This window comes from Danio rerio, chromosome 15 (assembly GCF_052040795.2).
Source record: "Danio rerio strain M-AB ecotype USA chromosome 15, GRCz13ab, whole genome shotgun sequence".
Taxonomy (NCBI): Eukaryota; Metazoa; Chordata; class Actinopteri; order Cypriniformes; family Danionidae; genus Danio; species Danio rerio.
Window position 1 is genome coordinate 6,760,624 of NC_141035.1, and position 22,566 is coordinate 6,783,189.

Genomic DNA, 22,566 nt, shown 5'->3' on the forward strand with positions numbered 1-22,566 from the left:
ATTTAATATTAATATTGTGGTTCTTCTCAGTGTGCCAGTTTAGGTTCAGTTCAAAACACAATTCAGATTTGTTTATTATAATGTGTTCAAAGGTGTCATTTAGGGGGCGTGTACACAGCTCGCTGTTTTAGGGGCATGTTGCTTCACATGAAAATTAGCTTTGACTTAGGGCTACTCGATTTTGTGGAAAATCATAATCACGATTATTCCAAACGATTATTAGTTGAAGTCAAAATTATTAGCGCTCCAGAGAATTTTATTTAAATAAATATTTCCCAAACTGATGTTTAACAGAGCAAGGAATTTTAACAGTATTTCCACTAATATTTTTATTCTGGAGAAAGGCTTATTTGTTTTGTTTTGGCTAGAATAAAAGCAAATTTAAATATTTTGAAACCTCTTTTAAGGTCAATATTATTAGCCCCTTTAGACAATATTTATTTTTGATTGTCTGCAGAAGAAACTACTGTTATATAATGACCTGCCTATTTACCCTAATTAAGCTTTTGAATCACACTTTGAATTTGAATGTATGTATTTTGAAAAATATCTACTAAAATATTATGAGCTGTCATCATAGCAAAGATAAAATTAATCGGTTATTAGAAATGAATGATTAAAACTATTATGTTCAGAAATCTTCTTTCCATTAAACAGAAATTGGGGGAAAAAGGTTGCTAATATTCAGGAGGGCTAATAATTCTGACTTCAACTGCATATATTATTTTCCTCCCCGCAAAGGAAAGAGAAATAAATGCAATAGACTAAAAATATGAAACAAACTGTGCTTTTAGCATCTTCACCGTAAGAAAAACACTTTAGCTACAAAAGTCTTTAGTCAAGAGCAAAGAGGGATTTTCTCGTTGTTTTATTAATCATGATAAAACAGGCGGCAGCTGTGCTCTGCCACTTTAATGGTTTTGCTTTTACGTGTCTTTTGATCCTCAACTCGTTTATTACAAAATGAGGATTAATATAAATAATATCTAAACACTGCGTTGACACCTATTTGAACATTAAAGCACTCACGTTAATGACTTTAGATGTGTGTGCTCTCTGCTCGTCACAATCTGCGAATGAGACCAAGTGCAGACTGCATGCTTCTGACTGTCTGCGCACCGCACACACATAAGCATGCGGTCTTTCGCGCTTTTAAGAGCAACAAGTGAGGACAACTGGACAGGGGGCGGTAAATAATAGAATAATCGTTTATCTCGATTAATGGTTTTTCATAATCGTTAGAAGCCAAAATCGAAATCGAAATCGGATTTTCGATTAATTGCACAGCCCTACTTTGACTTTCCACCCAACGTATCAAGGGGGCGGAGCCAAGAGCTCCCCTGCTCTGTGTTTGGCAACAGACAGGCAGACAGAGAGAAGCTACATGAGCGAGAGGACCAGCATTCAGCTGTCCATGTACGACTCGGACACAGACCAAGCAGAGAGTACAAAATCATTTGTGTCTTTGTATAGTTTTACAGCCAACTGTGTGCTAGTTTAAAGTGCCGAGCTTGTACACCGAGACTAGTAACCACGCACACTGAATTAACTTCGACTGAGGCACCAAAGCCGCGACACGGCACACTCAGACAGGCACATTCGGATGTGATTTAAAATGACATTATTCAGATGGCGCTCTGTGGTGCGGCAGAATCATGAAGTGTCCCAAATCAAGGCTGGGCACGTGGTGGACAGCCACCGACTTGAAGCGTCGTTGTGTGTACACAGATAGAAACCTATGTTTACAATTCTAAAACGCATGGCGCTGCATGTCGCCGAGCGCCGCTTCTGGTGTGCGACCTGCAGGCAAGTTCGTTATTTTATTTCCAATGGAGAGACGCGCACATGAGGCAACGCGCTTGCACTTTACAGCTGCACCTAGTTAGAACACAGGGAGCTTCAGTGAACGCAAGAAAGGCGAACGGCTGAAGTTTAAGGTAGACGCAAAAGTACCCATGTTTGCAAACCTATCCAACAAAGGGTACAAACAATATACCGATGAGAGCGATCATGTGAAGAATATTGATCTTGTGTTGAGCCCAATGAGCCTTACATCTAAAAATAGAGCAAAAGTGTTTCTCTAGTGACATCGCTTTGACTCACACGCTGAAAATGGCGGACGTGAAACAACAAACTGAGGATGGTTATGCGCCTGTCAATTAATATTGGTGGGCGGGGGACCGCACTCCTACGTCAAGTTGCAATCGCTCTGAAAACCGCTCCAATTGGTCCACCGTTTTTATGTTGTTAAATTGAAGAAAAAAAAAGGACTGGGTGTGTTTATAACAACCCAATATGACAGTCTATACACTATACCTACACACATGTCTGTCTAAACAGCTTGAAAAGTAGATTTTTCACCATAGGTGCCCTTTAAGGCTGGTTTATACTCGAGACGTCCGCTAGTTCGCTTGAGAGTGTACAGTAACTGTGACATCATCGCGGTATTTACGGAGGTTTAGGTGTGTGCGACATGACATTTTTTGACTTGAATATGAATTTTGTCTGTATATATATAGTGCAGATTTCGTGTGAGCCTAAGCATATTGCATTACTATATATGGAAATAACTTTGGAAATAAAACATGAAAATAATTCCGTGTCTGCTCATTAAATAAAATTCATAAAATTACAGTTTTTTTTATTTTTATTTAAAGTGACACGATTTCTAGGTTGCAATAGAAATAACAATATATTTAAACATGCAATACAAAATACTTTTATGTGATCGTGTCATACCTTCATCTTGTCATTTACGGCTTTGACATCAGCATTCTCTAGCCAGAGAGAGGCCAGCCTGAAGACCCAAGTGTCATGTTCCTCTCCCAGCTCCAGGCACTCGATATAGTTCTCCACAGCCTTGAGGAGGAAGCGGTTGCGGTCGGCCTGCAGGTTAGCCAGTGCCTTGACGTCCAGCTCTAGTTCCCTTTGAACTTTCACTGTGTATCTGCAGGAACAAAATACATTTAACACTTTGTGTATCTGCAACTGGTAAGCAAAAGATAACCCTGATGCAAACCATTTTACATAGTATCTGTCCTAAATAGTTCTTCAGTGAATAAGTCACTGTATCTTGTAACAGTATGCGAGGCGAATAACATATCTGAATTCATAGTATTTAACACGTTCCAATCCCATGAGCCCACTGGAGAGGCGTCATCATTGAGGTCTTTGCACATTTACAATGTTCCCTGCTGATGAAAAAAGTATTTTTGTGGAGAGGAAATCCTTTCCTAAACCAGAGAGCAGTGTGTAGAGAGGTGGTCAATAGGCCCTCTGCTCCAGGGGACTCATAGATATATACACTAGATATCGCATAGGGACCCTGAGCATGCGTCAATAGCGCCGCCACATTGGTACAGGGCTCCCAGGACAAGTGTCATTCAACCGCACTAGTCAAGACAGTGTTATTACGTAAAGATGCGTGACTTATGCGCTGTCAACGGGTGTAGTAACGAGCAAACAAAGAAAACAAAGCACAAAGGCAGAACATTTCATAGGTAATATTACATTTTTTCTGTTTTTGTATGTTCTGAAGTTTTATGCTAATCAGGTAACGTTATTGATGATAACAGTCACTTACTGCATTCACCACAAGGCAAAGCAGCTCCAACTCGCACTAAACACTCGGCTTATGCTAGTTTTGTTGAATAAAATCAGCAAACAATGCAAAAGAAATATGACAGCGAGATGCTGCGCTGCCAGAAACTTGTATTATTGTCGGCTAGTGAGAGTCGTTCGGGGGATTCATTCACAAACAAATCGCTCCCTCCGTCAGTATGAGAAGTGAACGCAGGAGAGGAGGTGTGTTTCAGGACATGATCAGATCAAATTTAACAGGGAGGGTGAAAAGTACATTTCTGTACACACAAACACAAGCTTTTTGTCAGGAATGTCCGTGCGGTCACTGATCCATCAATGTAGAAAAGTGATGTAAAATTATTATTTTCGTAATTAGAAAAAAAATTACATACTAACATCCAGGAAAACTCCCGATGATAGATATATGTGTATATGTGTATATCTCTGGCTTTGGATGGCCACAGTCCTCCACTGTACCTTGGTCCCGCATTCATTTCAAAGGAGCGCTACCCTGTACCAAGATGGCGGCGCTATTGACGCATTCCGTCCAATAAAAAGGATCAATCTAATACCTGGTTCTGTAACAACACAGCTTTCTCTTTCAGCCTGTAAAGCATCTTCACACTTTTATATGAAAACACTGATGTACTATGTGATCTCTGTAGCACTCGTCGGAGCAAGCGGAGCTGCCAATTCTCCGGTCTACATGGTTTGGCCTATTAAAAGCTTTTTGCGTATAGACGTCTGTGACGGTAGTTTTTAACAGTGGTTCATCATATTTGCAGTTCTGTTAGTTAAGTTAACATCTTTTTGCAGTATTTGCACTCAGTTTGTAGTCGTTTGGTGCACCTCACCGCTGTCACTTTAGTCTGCCGCCCACCTCTTACTCATCGCTGATGTACAGGTAAAGCAAGTTTGGGCCCGCCTCAAAAGTCTGACGACTCTTCTGTTTACACACTTAAAAGCAGTGTTTCTCAACTGGTGGATCGCGAACATTTTCAGTGGGTCGCGAAGTGTGTGGTCAAAAAAACAACAATAATTTAGAATTTATTATTATAATTAATTTGTACTTATTTTGACTCTTATTTTGAAATGCGTGCACGACAACCCTCCCGTTTGACATGTGAAATTTCATATTATTATTGCAACAAATATGTCGAAGCGCAAGTACGAACTCGAATATGTAAAGTGTAGGTTTACATATATTGACAACAAAAAAGACTTAAAGCCTCAGTGTGTCATAAGTAGTGAGGTGCTCTCACAAGAGAGCATGAAACCATCTAAATTAAAACGACATTTAGAAACCAGACAACATGTTTTATTAACTGTTTAGTTTAGTTCATGATAACTGATCCTTCCCTTAACCTAACCACTTGTCTACAGTATTTGTTGTTTTTATTTTGTAATATTTCTATAATTTGATACATTTTGTTAAATGACAGCAGTAAAATATTGTTTATTTGTAAGTCTTGGTGATTTTCTTATGATTTATCTGTCACTACTTGTGTATGTTAACAAATAAATACAAATGAATTATAATTCCTAAAATTGTATTATAGTTCCTAAAAATTTGGGTCGCGGCTTGATGACCATGTAAAAATGTAGGTCCCATAGCCAAACCAGTTGAGAACCCCTGCTCAAAAGCATGTACTTTTCATTCACAAAAACATGTAATTACATTTAGGACATGGGGTCTGTTCTTCGTACCTCGCTTAAATGATCTAAGATGATTTGGCAGATCCTGGATCTTTTAATCTTGATAACTGATCTCTCGCTAATTTGGTTCTCCAAACAAGTTCGCGAATCAGATTAGAATATCTGGATAAACTGATCTGAGATCGCTGCGTTTGTTGTTAAGGACAGATCTATCGATCCTCGAAATCATGATCAGCAATGCAACGATTGGCTGACGGCACAGCAGCGTAATGACATCATCTGATTAATATTCAATTATCCATGTGAGCAAAATTACATCAAATTAGCAGTAAACGGCTTGTTAAATATGACACGCAGTAACTTCACATTTGTTGTGAGCTGCAGGCTTTACACTTTCATTTGTCAAGAGAAGAGTATTCATTATGTATTTCAATGCAAATCAATGTATTTATTTCTTCATTTAGAAAAGATTTTCTTTATTATAGTAACCGTTTTTTAATCGGTGTAAAGAATAACTGGTTGTTTCCAAAAGCATTTTGATATTGGTAAAGGCGTCTGCAACTTTTGTGAAGCATTACTGGCATATTAACTGTCAAAACATGTTTATGACTGCATAAATGTATTACTGCTTTTAAAAAAAGTCACATATTGTGCATTTCTATTATACACAATTTGTACTAAAGCGATCTAAAAAGTTCATATCCATAAGTTTTCTCTTTGCACCACCAGGTGGCAGTCTTTGTATTTCATTTCGAGGGTGCAGATTGCATACGTTTTATTAATATGTATAACTTTATTTATTTTATTAATGACTATAACTTTTATATATATAGTTAAAAAAGATTTACTATTTTCCCAAGTGTGTATAACTACTACTGTAAGAAAATATCAGAACTCGGTACATACTTTCTGTATTATCTTTGCTTGAACTAAGCCGATCTAATCCTGTTTATATGACTTGAACCTGCTCCCGATCAGGTTTGACCTAGCAGATCTGTTGCCATGACAACAACTCTCGGATCAGCTTTGAAGAACAAAACGATCCTGGATCGTGTCAAATCGTCAATATCCAAATCCAGCTAACTGAGTAATCCACGTACGAAGAATGGACCCATGGTATAAGTGGGCAAACTGGTTGATGCTGACCTGTTGTTGTTGACCTTCCTCTCTCGCATAAGATCAACTTCCTCCTTAGCCTTCTCCAGAAGAGCATGCTTATTCTCAAACTCGGATGACTTCATGTAGTTTTCGATGCCCTGGTACTGTGCGTCAGAAAAACGGGCCAGCGAAAAGTAGGCCTGGGTTTTCTGGCTCTGTAGTTTTGATTTTAAACCGCCACAGTGTTCCTCAATGACCTCCACAGCCTGTCCAAGAACAACACACCATTAGCGCAAAAGAAGAGGTTATGGCTGTAATGTCATTTTTCAAAGGATTTGAGGGGAAAAAAATCCAATAAGATCCAATAAAGATTTTTCGAACAAAAAAATAACTGCATTCACAGTTTAAAAAACAGATTGAAAAAAGTATGTGTAAAGAAAGTAATTGTGTACATTTATTTACAGTTTATTTACAGGACTTTTATTTGTCTCAATGCTACAGTACACACAGAAAAAAACTCTGTGACCCCTACCTGCAGACCTTAGTACAGTCAATACATGTTTTACAGTCAATACATCTTTTGACTAAATGGAATAGAGCTGCAACAACGAATTGATTAAATCGATTACTAAAATAGTTGGCAATAAATTTCATACTCAATTCGTTGTGTTGCACAATGCTGGGACATTTGATTATTAAAAAAAAACACTAGTTCAGCTAGTGGAGCGTAGTGAACACAGTCTCTCTCGCGCACTGATACAGAGTTCTGTGCCTCATAAACACGGATGATGACGAAGAGAGTAAACAGCAGGGTAAATCACTACAGAATCCTACTTCTGTTCTGTTAGTACAGTCAATGCATGTTTCATTATCGATTACCATTTACGATGAATGTGATGAACTAAATTCCCTTTGTTAACTTACATTACTATTTTGCACTTAAAGGAACACTCCACATTTTGGCAATAGGCTCATTTTACAACCTCTCTAGAGTTAAGCAGTTGAGTTTTAGCATTTTTAATCAATTCAGTTGATCTCTGGGTCTGGTGGAAGCACTTTAAGCTTAGCTTAGCATAGATCATTGAATCGGATTAGACCTTTACCATCTTGCTCAAAAATGAACAAAAGACATTTGATAATTTTCTTACTTATAGTTTGACTCTTCTGTAGATACCTTACCATGGCTGCAGCAGGCGCAAAGACATTACGCAGATAGAATTAGGTAACAGTGCTGTGTGACATCAAGTGCCTGCTGCGGCCAAGGTATGGCTGCGAAGTTCCTTAATCATTACGCCAGAATGAGAGTACAGTTCCCAGCCATATCGACCAAAAACCTTTCAACTTTTTCTGTCTGTCTTAGTACATGGTGTAACTACAGAAGAGACAGGTTTTAAAAAGAAAAAATATCAAAATACTTTTGTTTTTAGCAAAATGCTAATCGTCTAATAAGATTTAATGATTTATGCTAAGCAAAGCTGAGCTAAGTGTGCTCCCACCAGACTCGGAAATTGACTGAATGGATTGAAAAATGGAAAACTCAACTGATTAACTCTAGGTGACTTGTAAAGGGGGTTTAACCCTCAGGGGTCTGAGGTGATTTTAGGGCCCCTGAGATGTTTTGACATGCTCTGACATCATGTGTGCTTATTTCAGCTACTTATTACATAGTACTGGCCAACATGTATTTTTTGTATTCAGCTCAAACTGTGCTACAATAATATGTGAGAAATATTTTTGTACATGATTGCGGATAAAAAAAAAATGCGTGGTTAGTAAGTTTTGGAGAAAAAAAATGGTGAAATAAGGTTCAAACAACACACTGAATGTGCCTGGACAAGACTTGTAGGCTAGAATATTTACTTCCCAAGAATATGAAAATTATTCAAAGAAAACCTTACAATAATTTACAATTTCTTCAGTTGGTTTTAGGTGGTCTCAGGCCCTAGTGCGTTTTAGTTTTAAATATGGCGCTTTAGATTAAAAAACGATCCGCGTTCACACTAGCGTTTCACCTAGCGTTTCTGAACATATCTCCGTCCACACTACGCCACCAAAAACGTATATCACATGACCATTCGCGCACTCTGGGCATGCGCGTTCTAGTATAAACAGAAAGCATGCGTCTCGCTCGACATTTTGTTATTGTTAGTCAACAAACGCCGGTTGAACATTAAACGCGATGGCAAAGAAAGCGAGAGGTATTTTTGTGGACAGAGGATGAGGTCGAGTAGTTACTAAATGTAACAAATGTATAACTGCACAATGGCGCCTAAAACAGACAATAGAGCAAACAGCGCTCCCATTTCTGTGCCCATGTTGTTGTTTACAGTACTGTCTTCCGGTAGCGTTAAAGCCATGTGTTATAGTCATGTGATAGGGGCTTAACGAATAAGGAAAGGATACGCAATGACACAAAAGCCCTAATCAGGTAGCGAATCTCGGCAGCCCCGCCTCCGTTTTCAGTTGTCTCCGTTTTTCTTCATCCAGACTGAAACAGAGCAGCAGCGTTTTAGAAGGTTTTCGGCGCTTGAGAACTCCGGCGAGTGTGGACGGATGGCGTAACCGTAGCAAAACTTATGCATTTTAAAACGAAAACACATTAGTGTAAACGGGGCCTCAGCTGTATGTGTAAGTGACAATGGTCATGAATAATTCACACCTTAAGAGACAAAAGACACTCCCCCACCAATTGCAAAAACTAGACCAAACTAAATGCTTGTATGACCATGTATAAATAAGTACACCCCTCACAAATCTATCTTTTAAATTCAATTTTTCAATAGGAAGCTATACAATTTCATATTTGTGGATATACATTTGATTAGTCCGTATTGAAGCCAAATCCGGAGGTTATATAACAAAATAACTTGCGAAAACGGTCCAAAAACAAGAACTCCCAAATTTGTGTTATAGTAAAATATTAAATACAAATTTAAAAAGAGGAAAAATCAAGAAAAGCAAAAAATGGAAAAACTTTAGTTGAAATTTTGTAGGTTGTAATTTTTTGCAATATTTAGCTTGAATTTATTTGTATTATCTTTCCATTTCTCAAAATGTTTTGGCGACTAAAATATTATTTTCATAAAAATATCAGTTTAGGACATCTGTTTTGTTTAAATGCACTAAAATAAATAATAATAAAAATTGCCTTATTTTAGCACACACTTTTGTTGTTATTGTGAGTGATTTTCAAAAAAAAGCGAAATCGAGGCTGCGGTGGGAAGAAACCCGAAAGTATCATTGGGAGTTACATAGGAATGTTGTGTAGCTGGCTGTATATCTTATCAGCGAAGATAAAGTGACACAAATTTATCATTTCACCGCCTTCCGAGTGACCCGAAGGTCCGTTCTGAAAGAATGGTGAAAATAAAAAGGGATATCAGAGCTCATTTTCAGCTAAGTTAAGGGAAATGGCACTAGTTAGCTAACGTTTTCTTTCCCAAACACACGTTTTAGATGCCATTTATCAAACTCAAGTTAATAAACTGATTCTTTCATTATATTAGACTCGTCACGATACTGAATTAAAAGAAAAAACAACATTAATTTCCTGCTTACATTTAAGGCACTGCTGATGGCTTTCTTAAAACAGTGCTGATTTGACATTGTGCCATTGATTTGACATTGAAGCCTAGGAGGGCACTTAGCGTATCACTGAGATTGTGATGTTGTTTGTTGCTAAAGTGCTTTTAATTGTTTAAAATAAACTTACTGAATGATATTGAAGTGATGTTTACACCATTTCTGCATTTTGAAATCTCGGCAACAGCCGGAGGTTTGTAGTACACAGCATGTTACTGCAATGTTTACAGTGCTGGTCCTATAATTCAGGGTTTTTTCCCACCGCAGCCTCGCTTTGGTTCTTTAAAATGGCGGCTACACGAAAAAAAGCGTACTGATGTATTGCTCTTGTCTGTATAATCAAAACTGAAAGTGTAAATGAGTTCAGCCTAATGTTCCTTTAAGTCTGAAACGCTCGGTGTATATATGTATTCTATTAACCCTCAGTGATGTGATAATGCGATAATTCATAAGACTTTATAATATTGTGATTGTGGATTTCTTTAAATTCATCGAGTAGCCCTATTCTTGGATATTTACTACTGTACAGGATTATATGATAGATACTCTATTGACCTTATTCTCCGCAGACGAGCGGGCGCTGCCATTTAAATCTTTTTGGCACGAGACTTCCGGTCTCATTCACTTCCATTCATTTTTAGACATTAAAAACTGCTCGTTTCGCTGTTTGATGTTGCAAACTGATATTTCCTTGTTATATTATTCTACTTGGTCTGTATAGTCGTGCAAACATTTGTTTGTAGAGCAAGTACTTTGACCGTTTTTTGCCGTTTATTATTCCTAGTCATTTCTCCCATAGGCGACTGAAACGGAAGTTCTAAGACAATCGCGAAAACAGCCGCACTTCCGCATTTTAGAATAAGGTCAATACCAGGGGTGACCAACCCTGTTCCTGGAGATCGACCTTCCTGCAGATTTCAGTTGCAACCCATATCAAACACACCTGCCTGTAATTATCAAGTGCTGTTCAGGTCCTAATTAATTGGTTCATGTGTGTTTGATCAGGGTTGGAGCTGAACTTTGCGGGAAGGTCGATCTCCAGGAACAGGGTTGAGCGCCACCGCTCTATACAGAGTAGGTTTTAATGCATGTACACTTCATAACACAAATGCAGGGACATTAGAGAGTCAAAAAAGAATGATAAATGATAGTTTTGATTGTTTGTTTGTTACTTTACCCTTTCTAGATAATTCTCCAGTATGACAGCAGGGCTCTCCAGACAGGATTCGGCCAGCCAGCTTCCACATAATCTCAAACACTCAGAATACACCGGCACCACAGCTGGATTCACACACACCTGCTCAAATCAGGACATTATGTGTTGCTCAGGAGATATGACAGAACAAAGTGTGTGGCACATTCCGCTTTATCCACACCTGTCAAATGGACTGTTGATTCCCTCTTAACCAAACTTCAACTTACCAGATCATCTAGCTTATGGATCATCTGTTTGAGCAGCTCCAGAGCCAGTCCATGTTCCTTCTTCACCCAGAACACTTGCGCCTCCTCCAGCTGCCAGGCCCACGAGCTGCTGCCGCTGCCACTCATTACCAGATTGTGCTGCTTCATGTGGAAAACCGCTCGCTCTGCCAGCTATAACAACAATATGGCTGAATTACAACTCTGCAAAGATGAGTGAGCCAAAATTCCTCCACAGCACTGTAACAGACTTTTTCTAAGTTATCGAAAACAATGGAGTTCAGTTGTTTCTGCTAAGGGTGGCCCATTAGGAGGCAAACATATTTTCACACAGGGTTGAGTAGTTTGGTAGCTTGTCTATATTTAAAAATTGCATGATGTGTTTACTTGTGTTATCTAGGGTTGTGACGATGAGGAAATTTCCCCACCGGTTAATCGACATGTGACAACACCGGTAATACCGGTATCACCGTGGGGTGGGGGTTTCCACTTTGTTTTCTGCTTTTGAATGGCTTATAAATGCGTGCGTATTATACTTTCACTTTCCGTTTTGCGGGAATCGCCAATTCGGCGTCAATTGTTTAAATGGAAGAAAAGAAACTACAAAAAAAAAAAATCACTGTTATTAAACACAGAACTCTTATTAACATAACGGAAAAAAACACAACAATGCTACAGCCTGAAAAAGCTGTGGAAGTTGGAACCAAACAAGTAACAACCATAAAACATTTATTACGTTTTATTACGTGCTTGTAGCGCACACGCAAAGATACTTTTGGTTACATTTGCCAACATAGGGGGAACATATTTGGTTGTCTCTTGTTGTCCTACCTAACTTCAATGTCTTAATATATCAATTAGCCTAATGTATTATATAATAATAGCTTAGTCCTTATAAACAATCTGTTTATAAAATAGCCTACATTATTAACAAATCTATAGGTTATTGAAGAATAAACCGAATGTGAAATATGATCCTTCCAACAAGCTAGCACTCATTTTATATATAAACTATAAATAAAAAATGAAAGAAATGTTAAGTAATGGAACATTATGTAAAAAATCTAAAGACTACAGGCTAAATAAAAGTGCCTTGTCAGAGCTAAACATCACTGCACGTGTGTCAGTTTACAGCTTCTGTAAAGATCAGACAGCCTATACAGATCACACAATCTTAATAAACAATTGAGATTACATGTAAACAACATGTAAATGTATAAATATTTCGATAAGTATTGTTATGGAATATTTATAACAATATGATCTTGCTTTTGGTTATATCGATACCAGCTTTGAGCTCTCTCTCACAAGCGGCAGTAGGCGCTGCATAAGGGCGTTATACAACTGTCAGTGGCGGAATACACTACACAGCACACACTGGCAAGATGTTTTATTCTTAGTTTTATTTGTTGCCGATTTGCGTGATGTACCTTTTTTTAAAATACCTTTTATTTTTAAAATCTCTCAAGTTAATGTTGTCTATTGGGTAACATAATCTCTCTCAGAGATATTAGAGTTAAATAACATGGTGCGCAGTATGACTATTGACCAACACCTCCCTGTAAGTTTACACACTGCATAGACTGTAGGTCTACAGCTCTGGTGTGTTATGAATTGCATGTTTTAAATGACAGCTAGACATGCTACATTTAGTTTTTATTGTAAAATATACATTATAACCCAGTACACAGTAAAATAATATTTTTTAAATGGTTTGCCTATTGACGGCGTATAGGCTAACCATTAAGCTTAAATAGGCTGAGCATATTTTTATTAATATTAAAACACATTACTACAAATTAGCCACCCTTTGATTTTTTTTTCGTTTACGTATAATTTTATCAAACGAAAAATGCAATGAATAGTTTATTTTGGTTTTCATTTTATTAGAAATAATATAATTTATAACTCCTCCATAACATTGGCTCCAGTTGCGTTTCGACAGATATCCTAGATAGACTTTCTGGCTCAAAGACATTTATGCCTTTTAATTTCAGTGCTGATTTTGCGAAGGCTTGGTGCAGCTGGTGCAGCCTCAGTTTTGCGAAATTGCGACTTGACTCGTTAGGCGTCTGTGTCTGGATGACAGCGAGAGAGAGAGATGAGATCAGACCTCAGATTCGATGCGTGGCCGCACGTAAGTTACTTTATTGCAATTTGTAACATTGGCTCATCTAAATTAACATTTCATTTATTAAAAGCCGAAATATTGCCAGACAGACGGAGCAACTTTCGGTTTTTGAAGAGAGTGTCCTCAATGATAAAAGACGCGTGCGCACACAGGTTAGCCTACAGTCTTGTCGGCGTATTCATTATTGATTTTTTTTACATTAAACGCATAATAATCAAGTGCAAAAAAGAACAGCTGAACTTCGGAAAAAGTGCTTACGGCTGTTGCCGCGATGGTTGCTTTGTATCTCTGCAGTTGGCTTATTAATGGCGTGGCATTGCAAAATCATTGCAAATTTAATAAAAAATATATAATTTATTATTAAGCATTGTGAGATGATGGTCGCATGATTTTTAAAATCAGAGTATGTGTTGCGTATTTATGGCTATTGATCTTATCTACCCGCGACCCACCCATAGTTGAACATCAAGTATAGGTGTGTTGAAGGTGCGTGTATAAATTAGTTGTTTCCTCCAACTGCTGCCACCTTTGTCAGGCAAAGTTTGCAGATTGCCTCATTTACGTCTTCAGGTTCTCTTTTTGCATTTGGTTTGAACCCAAAATATTGCCAAACAGGCGCTTTTGCATTGCGCTTTGACACTTAATCGTCCGCCATTCTTTTTTTGTAAATTCAACTCCTCTCGTTCTCTCCATGCGATAAATGAAATATGACGCATTGTAGCTATGTTCAGAAGATAATTATAGAGCATGCTCTAGTCTTAAGTAAATTATTTTGAATTATGTTTCCCATTTAATTCAAATAAATATTTAATAAAAAAAAAAATGTGGGGATGGTGTCACGGTGGAAAAAGGATGTCACCGGTGTTGCGTCTTAAAACCGGTATCATCGTCAACACTGTCTATTGTGGCAAGCCTAGTGTTATCTTTTTGTGTGATCAAATTTTTATTGAACAGTTGGAAATAATCTAGCATACAAATGGCCCCATCATACACCTGGCGCAATGTGTAAATTTTGAACCATAGAAAATAAATATGTACAAGTAGGCTATCTTTTATTTCAAATTTCAGTTATATTTAATACATACGCAACAGTGTGGTCATCCACCTAGTTGCGAATATGAAGGTCCAACTGAAGATCAAACATGACCACAAACTTGTTGGCCTCATTGACCTGGTCAGTCTGTACTTTAGTTATAAAAGGAGCCAATCAGAATGAAGTAATATATGCAGTTTTGTTGCCCCCACTTGAGAATGTAGCTGCAACCTCAGAATCAGGAAGCAGGATTTTGAAAACCTCTGTTATGTTCTCATTAGATGGGTAAGAGTCGTGCTCAGCGATTGTTTTAAGGACCCAAATCACATCTGCCTGCAGAGTTGGTGTTGAGCCACAGTAAGATAGGATGTTCCTTGGCTGTGGTGGCAGTGCTTCTAATGTAGAAATTTCTTCATTACTGAGAGTCAAAGCTGTTTTAGTAACCGAAGAGGTCTCCAGTGCACAGAACTGCACAATAGCTGGTTGGTGCTGATGAGCAGTATTACACACGGTGTGTCCGGCACCCCTCATATGGGAGTCCAGGGCCGTAACACCCATCGTCGCTAGTTTAAAAGATTTCTGGCACCAACAGCAGTAGGCATCGTGGTCATTTCCTGGCACAGGCTTGACCCAAACGTAACTCGGACTCCTTGGCCACAGCGGAGTAACCCAACACTTTCCCATTTTAGCCGACAAACTAGGCTAGCGTCTATCTTGTTCTGTACCTCACTTGCCTAGTAACGGGTGCGCACGCTTTCGCGCTTTCTGCTATGACGTGAAGTGGAAGCAGCACTCAATGTTACGCTGTTTTGTTAGGGTAGGAACTTAATCCTAGGAAAGGCAAAATAACTGAATAAAATAAGACCTTTGTAATGAAATCCAAGACTTTGTATACCAAGGGGTATACCACCCAGGGGTTGGGTGGATTGACCTAGGCCCCTCTCATAAGTCTTTGGGGGCCCCCTAAATAAATGGGCCTTTAGAATCTTTCTAACTTTCCCCCCCTAGCGACGCCCCTGCTGTTAAGTGTGTAAGTACATAGCGCATAAGTGCATAGTGTGCCATTTGGGGCGCAGCTTAAGCGAGAAGTACCCGATTGATCTACTACTTTCTGCAAGATTCTTAAGTATTCATCCGATGGACGCTATGCTATCCCATGATGCACCGTGAGAGAATTCATGAATAGGAATAAAGTGCGACTGATGCAGGTAGGTCTTGTGATGATGACATAAATGGTGGATGTAGTACGTTCGAGTTCCATTCATACTGCTTATATTTATACTGTACAGAACGTACTTTTCTAACAGCCGAGTGGTACATTTAAATTCAAATGCAGTACCTATTGAGTGGTAGGTGATTTCGGATGCAGCCATGGACTCACCTGTGTGTTTCCTGCAGAACGAGCCAGTCTGCACAGCTCCATCAGGTGAGAGGAATATGTCGAAATAAGGTAGTTCTTCCTGTCCGGATCAGTCTCTGAGGAAATCAGGGCTTCCTGTATGGAGGAGCGAAGGGCTAAGACTGGCTCCACCAAACTGAAATCACTGTCGGTTAACAAGTCGGAGTGCTGTTGCCACTTTCTGTACACCTCATTGAGGCTGGAGTCAGTTACTGGCCTGTCAAGAACAGAAATAAAAGGTCTTTTCACAACTAAAAAATGTAAACATAGGGTAAGCAGAATATTGGGTTATTTTGTTTTACATTTCAATTTCTCATATTCTACCTTTAATTAATCAACCTTTAATTAAGCTAGTGTAGTTATGACATCTACTGTACACGCAGATGCTATGCTAACAAACGAAAATTTACTCTGTCCTGAAACCGATACAGTAACATTCAGAATCTCTGAAAATCTAACAACTTAAAGATATATATATATATATATATATATATATATATATATATATATATATATATATATATATATATATATTTATATATATATATATATATACCTATATATATATCTATATATATATATATATATATATATATATATATATATATATATATATATATATATATATATACATATATATATATATATATATATATACATATACATACATATATATATATACACATATTTTTAAATAAATAAACTTTAAAGTTCAAACTTATGTTATAAACTTATGCTTCAATGACTGTAACATGGTGGCGCAGTGGGTAGCACGATCGCCTTACAGCAAGAAGGTCGCTGGTTCGAGCCCCGGCTGGGCAAGTTGCCATTTTTTATGTGGAGTTCTCCCCATGTTCACATTGGATTTCCTCCGGGTGCTCTGGTTTCCCCCACAGCTATAAGTGAATTGGGTAAGCTAAAATGGCCATAGTGTATGAATGTAAAGGTGTATGGGTGTTTTTCAGTGTTGGGTTGCAGCTGAAAGGGCATCCGCTGCGTAAAAACATATGCTGGATAAGTTGGTGATTTATTCTGCTGTGGTGACCCCTGATTAACAAAGGGAGAGAGCCGAAAAGAAAATGAATGACTGTAACATGAAGCTAAGCAGGGCTGCGCCCGGTCAGTACCTGGATGGGAGACCACATGGGAAAGCTAAGTTGCTGCCGGAAGTGGTGTTAGTGAAACCAGCAGGGGGCACTTAACCTGTGTTCTGTGAGGGTCCTAATGCCCCAGTATAGTGACGGGGACTCTATACTGCTCAGTAAGCGCCATCTTTCAGGTGAGGCGTTAAACCAAGGTTCTGACTCTCTGTAGTCGTTAAATATCGCAGGATGTCCTCCGAAAAAGAGTAGGGGTTTAACCCTGGCATCCTGGCCAAATCTTCCCACTGGCCTCTGTCCATGATGGCGTCCTAACCATCGCCATATCGTAATTGGCATATCATCACTCTGTCTCCTCTCCACCAATCAGCTGGTGTGTGGTGTGTGGTCTGGTGTAAAATGGTTGCCGTCGCGTCATCCAGGTGGATGCTGCACACTGGTGGTGGATGAGGAAATTCCCCCCATTGTGTAAAGCTCTTTGAGTGCCCAGAAAAGTGCTATATAAATGTAAGAAATAATTATTATTTTTAATATTATTATTATTATTAATATGAATCTGACCTGGAGAAAAGTTCCTCGACACTCTGGAGTTCACTGATCCTCTGCAGGTTACAGAGAGCGGGATAAAGTGAAGACACAGCCTCCAGACTCCCACGGCACAACTCCTCAACCTCACGACCTCTGACAAAACACAAACAATCAGTGCAGATGAATAATATCAGTCTGGACAGAATCTATGTCTGCAGTTCTCACTATGTTATCAAATCAGGAATTTAAACAATAAGTTATTGAATTGTAAAAAAATAATAATAATTTACACTTATCCCATTGTAAATACTCACTCATAAAAACAACGAAAGCAATAATGTTTAATGTTTACAGGGATAATTCACGCAAAGTGTTTCCAAACCTTTATTGGTTTCTTTAATCTGTTGGACATATATATTTTGAAGAAAGCTGAACACCTTTAACCACTGACTTTCATGGCAAGAAAACAAATACTATGGAAGCATTTATCCAGCTTTCTTCAAACTATCTTCTTTTGTGCTCAACAGAACAATACAATTCAAACAGGTTTGGAACAAGTAAAGGGTGAGTAAATTATGACTAGTCATAGAATAGTAATTTTTGGGTGAACCAACCCTTCAATTAGCATTTGGTGCAGTTAGTATGTTGTGTTGCTTTAAAGGGCACCTAGGTGACCCCTTTTTTCAGATTTCCAGATCTTTTGTGTCTCCAGAATGTTTCTGTAAAGTTTCAGCACAAAATATCCATCAGATTTTTATTATACCTTTTATAAGTTTCTATTTTATAGCTTTGATGAGCAGGTTGCGGTTTCTGTGTACTGCACCTTTAAGGTTAGTCGTTCACACCCACCGTTTCCACGTGCCTGTCAGTGTGCCACCCTCGGCTGCGTCAGCCAACAGACAGACATGATGGAAGCAGATCTTGCGTAACGTTTGTGAGAAACACTACAGTAAGAGCTTTACCATTAAGTATTTATTATTTGTGGAGTTGCAACGTTGAGTCACACACAATGTCGTTACAAAGTTCTCTTTCAAACATTCGCTCGGTATCTCACTATGGGAAACGCCTCAGGCGTGACAGACTGTGGAAGCACCAATTACCCCACGTCTGTCTGAGGACGGACAAATCACACCTCGCGATTAGGAGCCCACCCTCTCCTTTATAATCTGCTGTGATTCCCCGAATCGGCATTCTAGCATTTTTCCTCGTGAAGACTTTCCTTTAGCACCCAGGCTGCGCTGCTTTGTTCACAAATGTACCGTCAAGGCTAACGTTACCGAACGCAGCTCAGTCATATTGAATCTGTCGTGGGTTCTTTGCTCGTTACGGAGTATTTTTTACTGCTTTTACTAGCAGCGACTGATATAGCTAATGCGTTAAGGCGAGCTAACTCTGATTTTGACTAACCATGTCTAAAGTCATGGTGGAGAAATGGAAGGAGACCTCTTCGCGCTCCTGTCCGTCAGCGTGCAGATTTATGATCTCGGGCCGGGATTCACATCTGATGTGCATCGCATGTATGGGTGTGAAGCATGCCCAGGCCTTGTTGGCGAACACCGAAAGCTGCATGCACTGCCAGGCAATAACGATGAGGATTTTAGGTAGAAGGCTTCGAGTGGCGGCATCTTCCAAGGACGATCCAGTTTTCTCTGCCGCTCCGTCGTCAGCTAATGACGCCAAATCCTCTCTGTGGGATCTTGCTTCGTGGGGGGATATCATGGAGTTATGATCCCTCGAGTATGAGCCGCTGTTCGACCAGCAGCTACTGGCGGGCGGTGATGAGATGGAAGGGGATGAGGAGGAGGATGATGAGACAATAGTCCATCTCCTCTGAGATGAACCGGACGATGAGGAGGAGGATGTCATCCGCCCTTCTTCCCACACATCCAGGCCGGCTAGCGCACAAAGCGGTGAGGTGGCGTCGACCGTGGTGGATTGCGACCTCACAGAGGTTTGCAAACGTGCTGCCGCCAAGCTCGGCGTGGCATGGCCTGTAACTCCTGGTCATCCAGGAGTTAAATAAGATGTGTATGACGGGAAAAGGCATGCTCCCCGCGCTCCCCCAGCAAAACAACTACTTCCCGCTCTCCCAGATTGCATCACGGAGATAAAGCAGTCATGGGATAAACCCTTTACCAACCGCGTGCCCGTCAAGGGTTACTCGTCGCTCGACGTGAGCGAGATGGAGGGGCTAGGGCTCTCTAACCCTCCCGTGGTCGAGCAGACGGTGGCTCTACACCTGGTACACCTGCATCCTTCACTGCTTCCATGTACCAGAAGATATATACATTTTCGGCGCTAACAGTGAGGGCTTTGAACGTCACTTCATTACTGACGGCCTATCAAGCCGAATAATTGGAGGAGCTTGGCACGCAGCTGGACGCCGGCAATCCAGACCCGGTGATCTGGGAAGAGATCTGCAACATTACAGACCTCAATCTGCGCACCTCACGCGGGGCGGTGCAAAGCTCCGGCCGTACCATGGCTCTCGTTGTTGTGGGCGAGCGATCGCTGAGGCTGAATCTCGTGAGTATCGGGGACAGGGAAAAATTGGATTATCTTGACGCTCCCATAGACTCGAGTGGGTTATTCTGCCTCATCGATGCGACCTTAAGAAGAAGGACGAGGAGACTTTTGACCTCTGCTTGCCTCGTAAAAGGACATCACGTCCACCTGTTCCTGCCACTCGGCCCATTTCTCCGACGCAGGGCAGAAAACTTGTTAGTGCGTCCAGACCGCCTAAACCCCACAGCACAGAGCAGACGGCTGCCCCAAACGCTAAGCCATGGGGAAAGAAGTCATTCGCGGCAGCGGCTGCAAAGTCGAGATCCGCTAACCCCTCCGCCAAAAAGAAGAGGGACTCCTAGGACGCTATGCTTGGAGAGGAGAGACGGGCAGCACCTAGGGTCTTCTCCACAGTCCGCCGCGTTAGTTTCCCCACCCGCAAAAATGAAGAGGAGGTAGAATTTAGGCGGAGAAATGGTTCAGAGTTGTGTTCAGGCCAGTTCAGCTTCCCCTCAACACACAATGTTCCGTGGATTGCCGACGGCAGTTCCACAAGTTCAAGTTCATTCAGGTTCAGGCACACGTTCGCAAGTGCGTTGTCACAAAGCACTTCATTCCCTGTGTTCATGGCAAATAAAAAATCCCCTGTCGTATCCAGGCTCAATGCCGAGGGCGCAGAAAGCCAAAAACAAAATAAAAAAACACAGAGAAAGCGAAAGTTCAAAGCCGAGAGACGGGCCAATCTCTGAGCCAAACAGATCCTGGCCAAATTTGGAGCTGATGGCAGTTTTTCTGGCTTTAAAATATTTTCTCCCACTCTTGGAGGGTTTTCATGTTTTAGTCAGGACGAACAACACAACGGTGGTGGCAAACATAAACCCCCAAGGGGAAACGCGATCGTTGCAGCTGCAATCTAGCCCGCAAGCTGATTGTCTGGAGCGCCGCTCACTTGAGCTCACTGCGCGCGACGCACGTTCCGGGAGTCAGAAATGTGGGGGCGAATCTTCTGTCGAGGGGCAACCCGACGTACAGAGAATAGGTTCTCCACCTGCAGGTGGTGAATCAAATTTGGGAGATGTACGGCAAGGCTGCCGTAGATCTCTTCGCCTCGCGGGCCAACGCAAAATGTCCCAGGACGATGATACGCCGTTGGGTGTGGATGTGCTGGCGCACCCGTGGCCAAACGTGCTGCTGTATGCATTCCCACTGTTGAGCATAATTTCTCCCACCCTGGACAGAGTAAGAGAAAGCGGGTTGTCTCTCCTTCTAATAGCCCCCCGTTTGCCGGGCAGGCTGTGGTTGGCAGAGATCGCCGAGCTACTGCAAGGAGAGCCCTGGCCGCTCCCGCTGCAACGGGACCTGCTGTCACAAGCGGGGGCACAGATATTTCACCCTCACCCAGAACAAATCAACCTTTGGGTCTGGCCCGTGAAGGGTTAAATCTAAATGCACTCGAGCTTCCATGGGAGGTCATAAGCACTATCCAGAGCGCTAGGGCTCCTTTAACGCGCTCACTGTATGACCTGAAATGGCGTGTGTTTGAGGACTGGTGCATTCGAACCTCTGGAGGATATTCTTATTAAGCTCATATCACTGAAGACGGCCTTACTACTCGTTCTAGTCTCAGCTAAGCGAGTGAGCGAGCTGCATGCTTTGTCGGTGCATCAAGCGTGTATGGATTTTAGCCGGGATGATGACAGGGTTACACTGCTACCAAACCCAGCATTTGTTCCCAATGTCATTGATTCTGCTTATAACTGTTCTGCTATTGAGTTGCATGCCTTTCATCCCCCTCCTCTTTTGTCAGCGGAGGAGAGAAAGTTGCAAACTTTGTGTCCCGTAAAGGTATTACACCTCTACGTAAACAGGGCGCGATCGTTTAGGAGAAGCGATTAGTTATTTTTGTCATGGGCTACTCGCCGTAAGGGTGGGGCCGTTTCATCTCAACGGCTCTCGCACTGGATAGTGGAAGCGATCGAACTGGCCTATACATCTAGGGGTCTTTCCCCAGAGGGCTTAAGAGCTCATTCTTCAAGAGGTATCGCTACCTCATGGGCTTTGTTCAGAGGGATTTCGGTAAGAGATATTTGTAAAGCGGCAAGTTGGTCTTCCCCGAATATATTTATCAGGTTTTACCGCCTTGACGTCACCTCGCCTTCATTAGCTCAAGCGGTTCTTAATGTGTGTCCCTTATAAGCTTGAAAGGTTATCTTTCTACCGATTCTGTCCGGGGGTTTCGGAAAGCATGCGTTACGGGAGTGGTATATATCATTCCCATAGTGAGATACCGAGCGAATGTTTGAAAGAGGACGCTAGGTTACTTGCGTAACCCCGGTTCTCTGAAAACAGAGCGAGGTATCTCACCAGACTTCCCTTCATGCATTACACTCGAGAAGAGCGTGCTTCGAATGCCGATTCGGGGAATCACAGCGGATTATAAAGGAGAGGGTGGGCTCCAAATCACAAGCTGTTATTTGTCTGTCCTCAGACGGATGTGGTGTAATTGGTGCTTCCACAGTTTGTCACGCCTGAG

General features: G+C 40.8%; 1 protein-coding gene across 2 annotated transcripts in view; it reads right to left on the reverse strand.

Moving 5' to 3' along the window:
- The window catches only part of atm (ATM serine/threonine kinase), a 137,362-nt gene that overhangs the window by 27,329 nt on the left and 87,467 nt on the right, over positions 1-22,566 (reverse strand). For both annotated transcript variants that reach the window (XR_015508881.1, XM_087283444.1), the window contains exons 44-49: positions 17,562-17,681; positions 15,883-16,117; positions 11,341-11,511; positions 11,096-11,215; positions 6,385-6,602; positions 2,740-2,947 (exon numbers count right to left, since the gene is read on the reverse strand). Coding sequence is in view for 1 of the 2 variants with exons in the window: in XM_087283444.1 (XP_087139570.1) it covers positions 2,740-2,947; positions 6,385-6,602; positions 11,096-11,215; positions 11,341-11,511; positions 15,883-16,117; positions 17,562-17,681 (1,072 nt within the window). In the remaining variant the exon portion in view is untranslated. The remainder of the gene's footprint in view (positions 1-2,739; positions 2,948-6,384; positions 6,603-11,095; positions 11,216-11,340; positions 11,512-15,882; positions 16,118-17,561; positions 17,682-22,566) is intronic.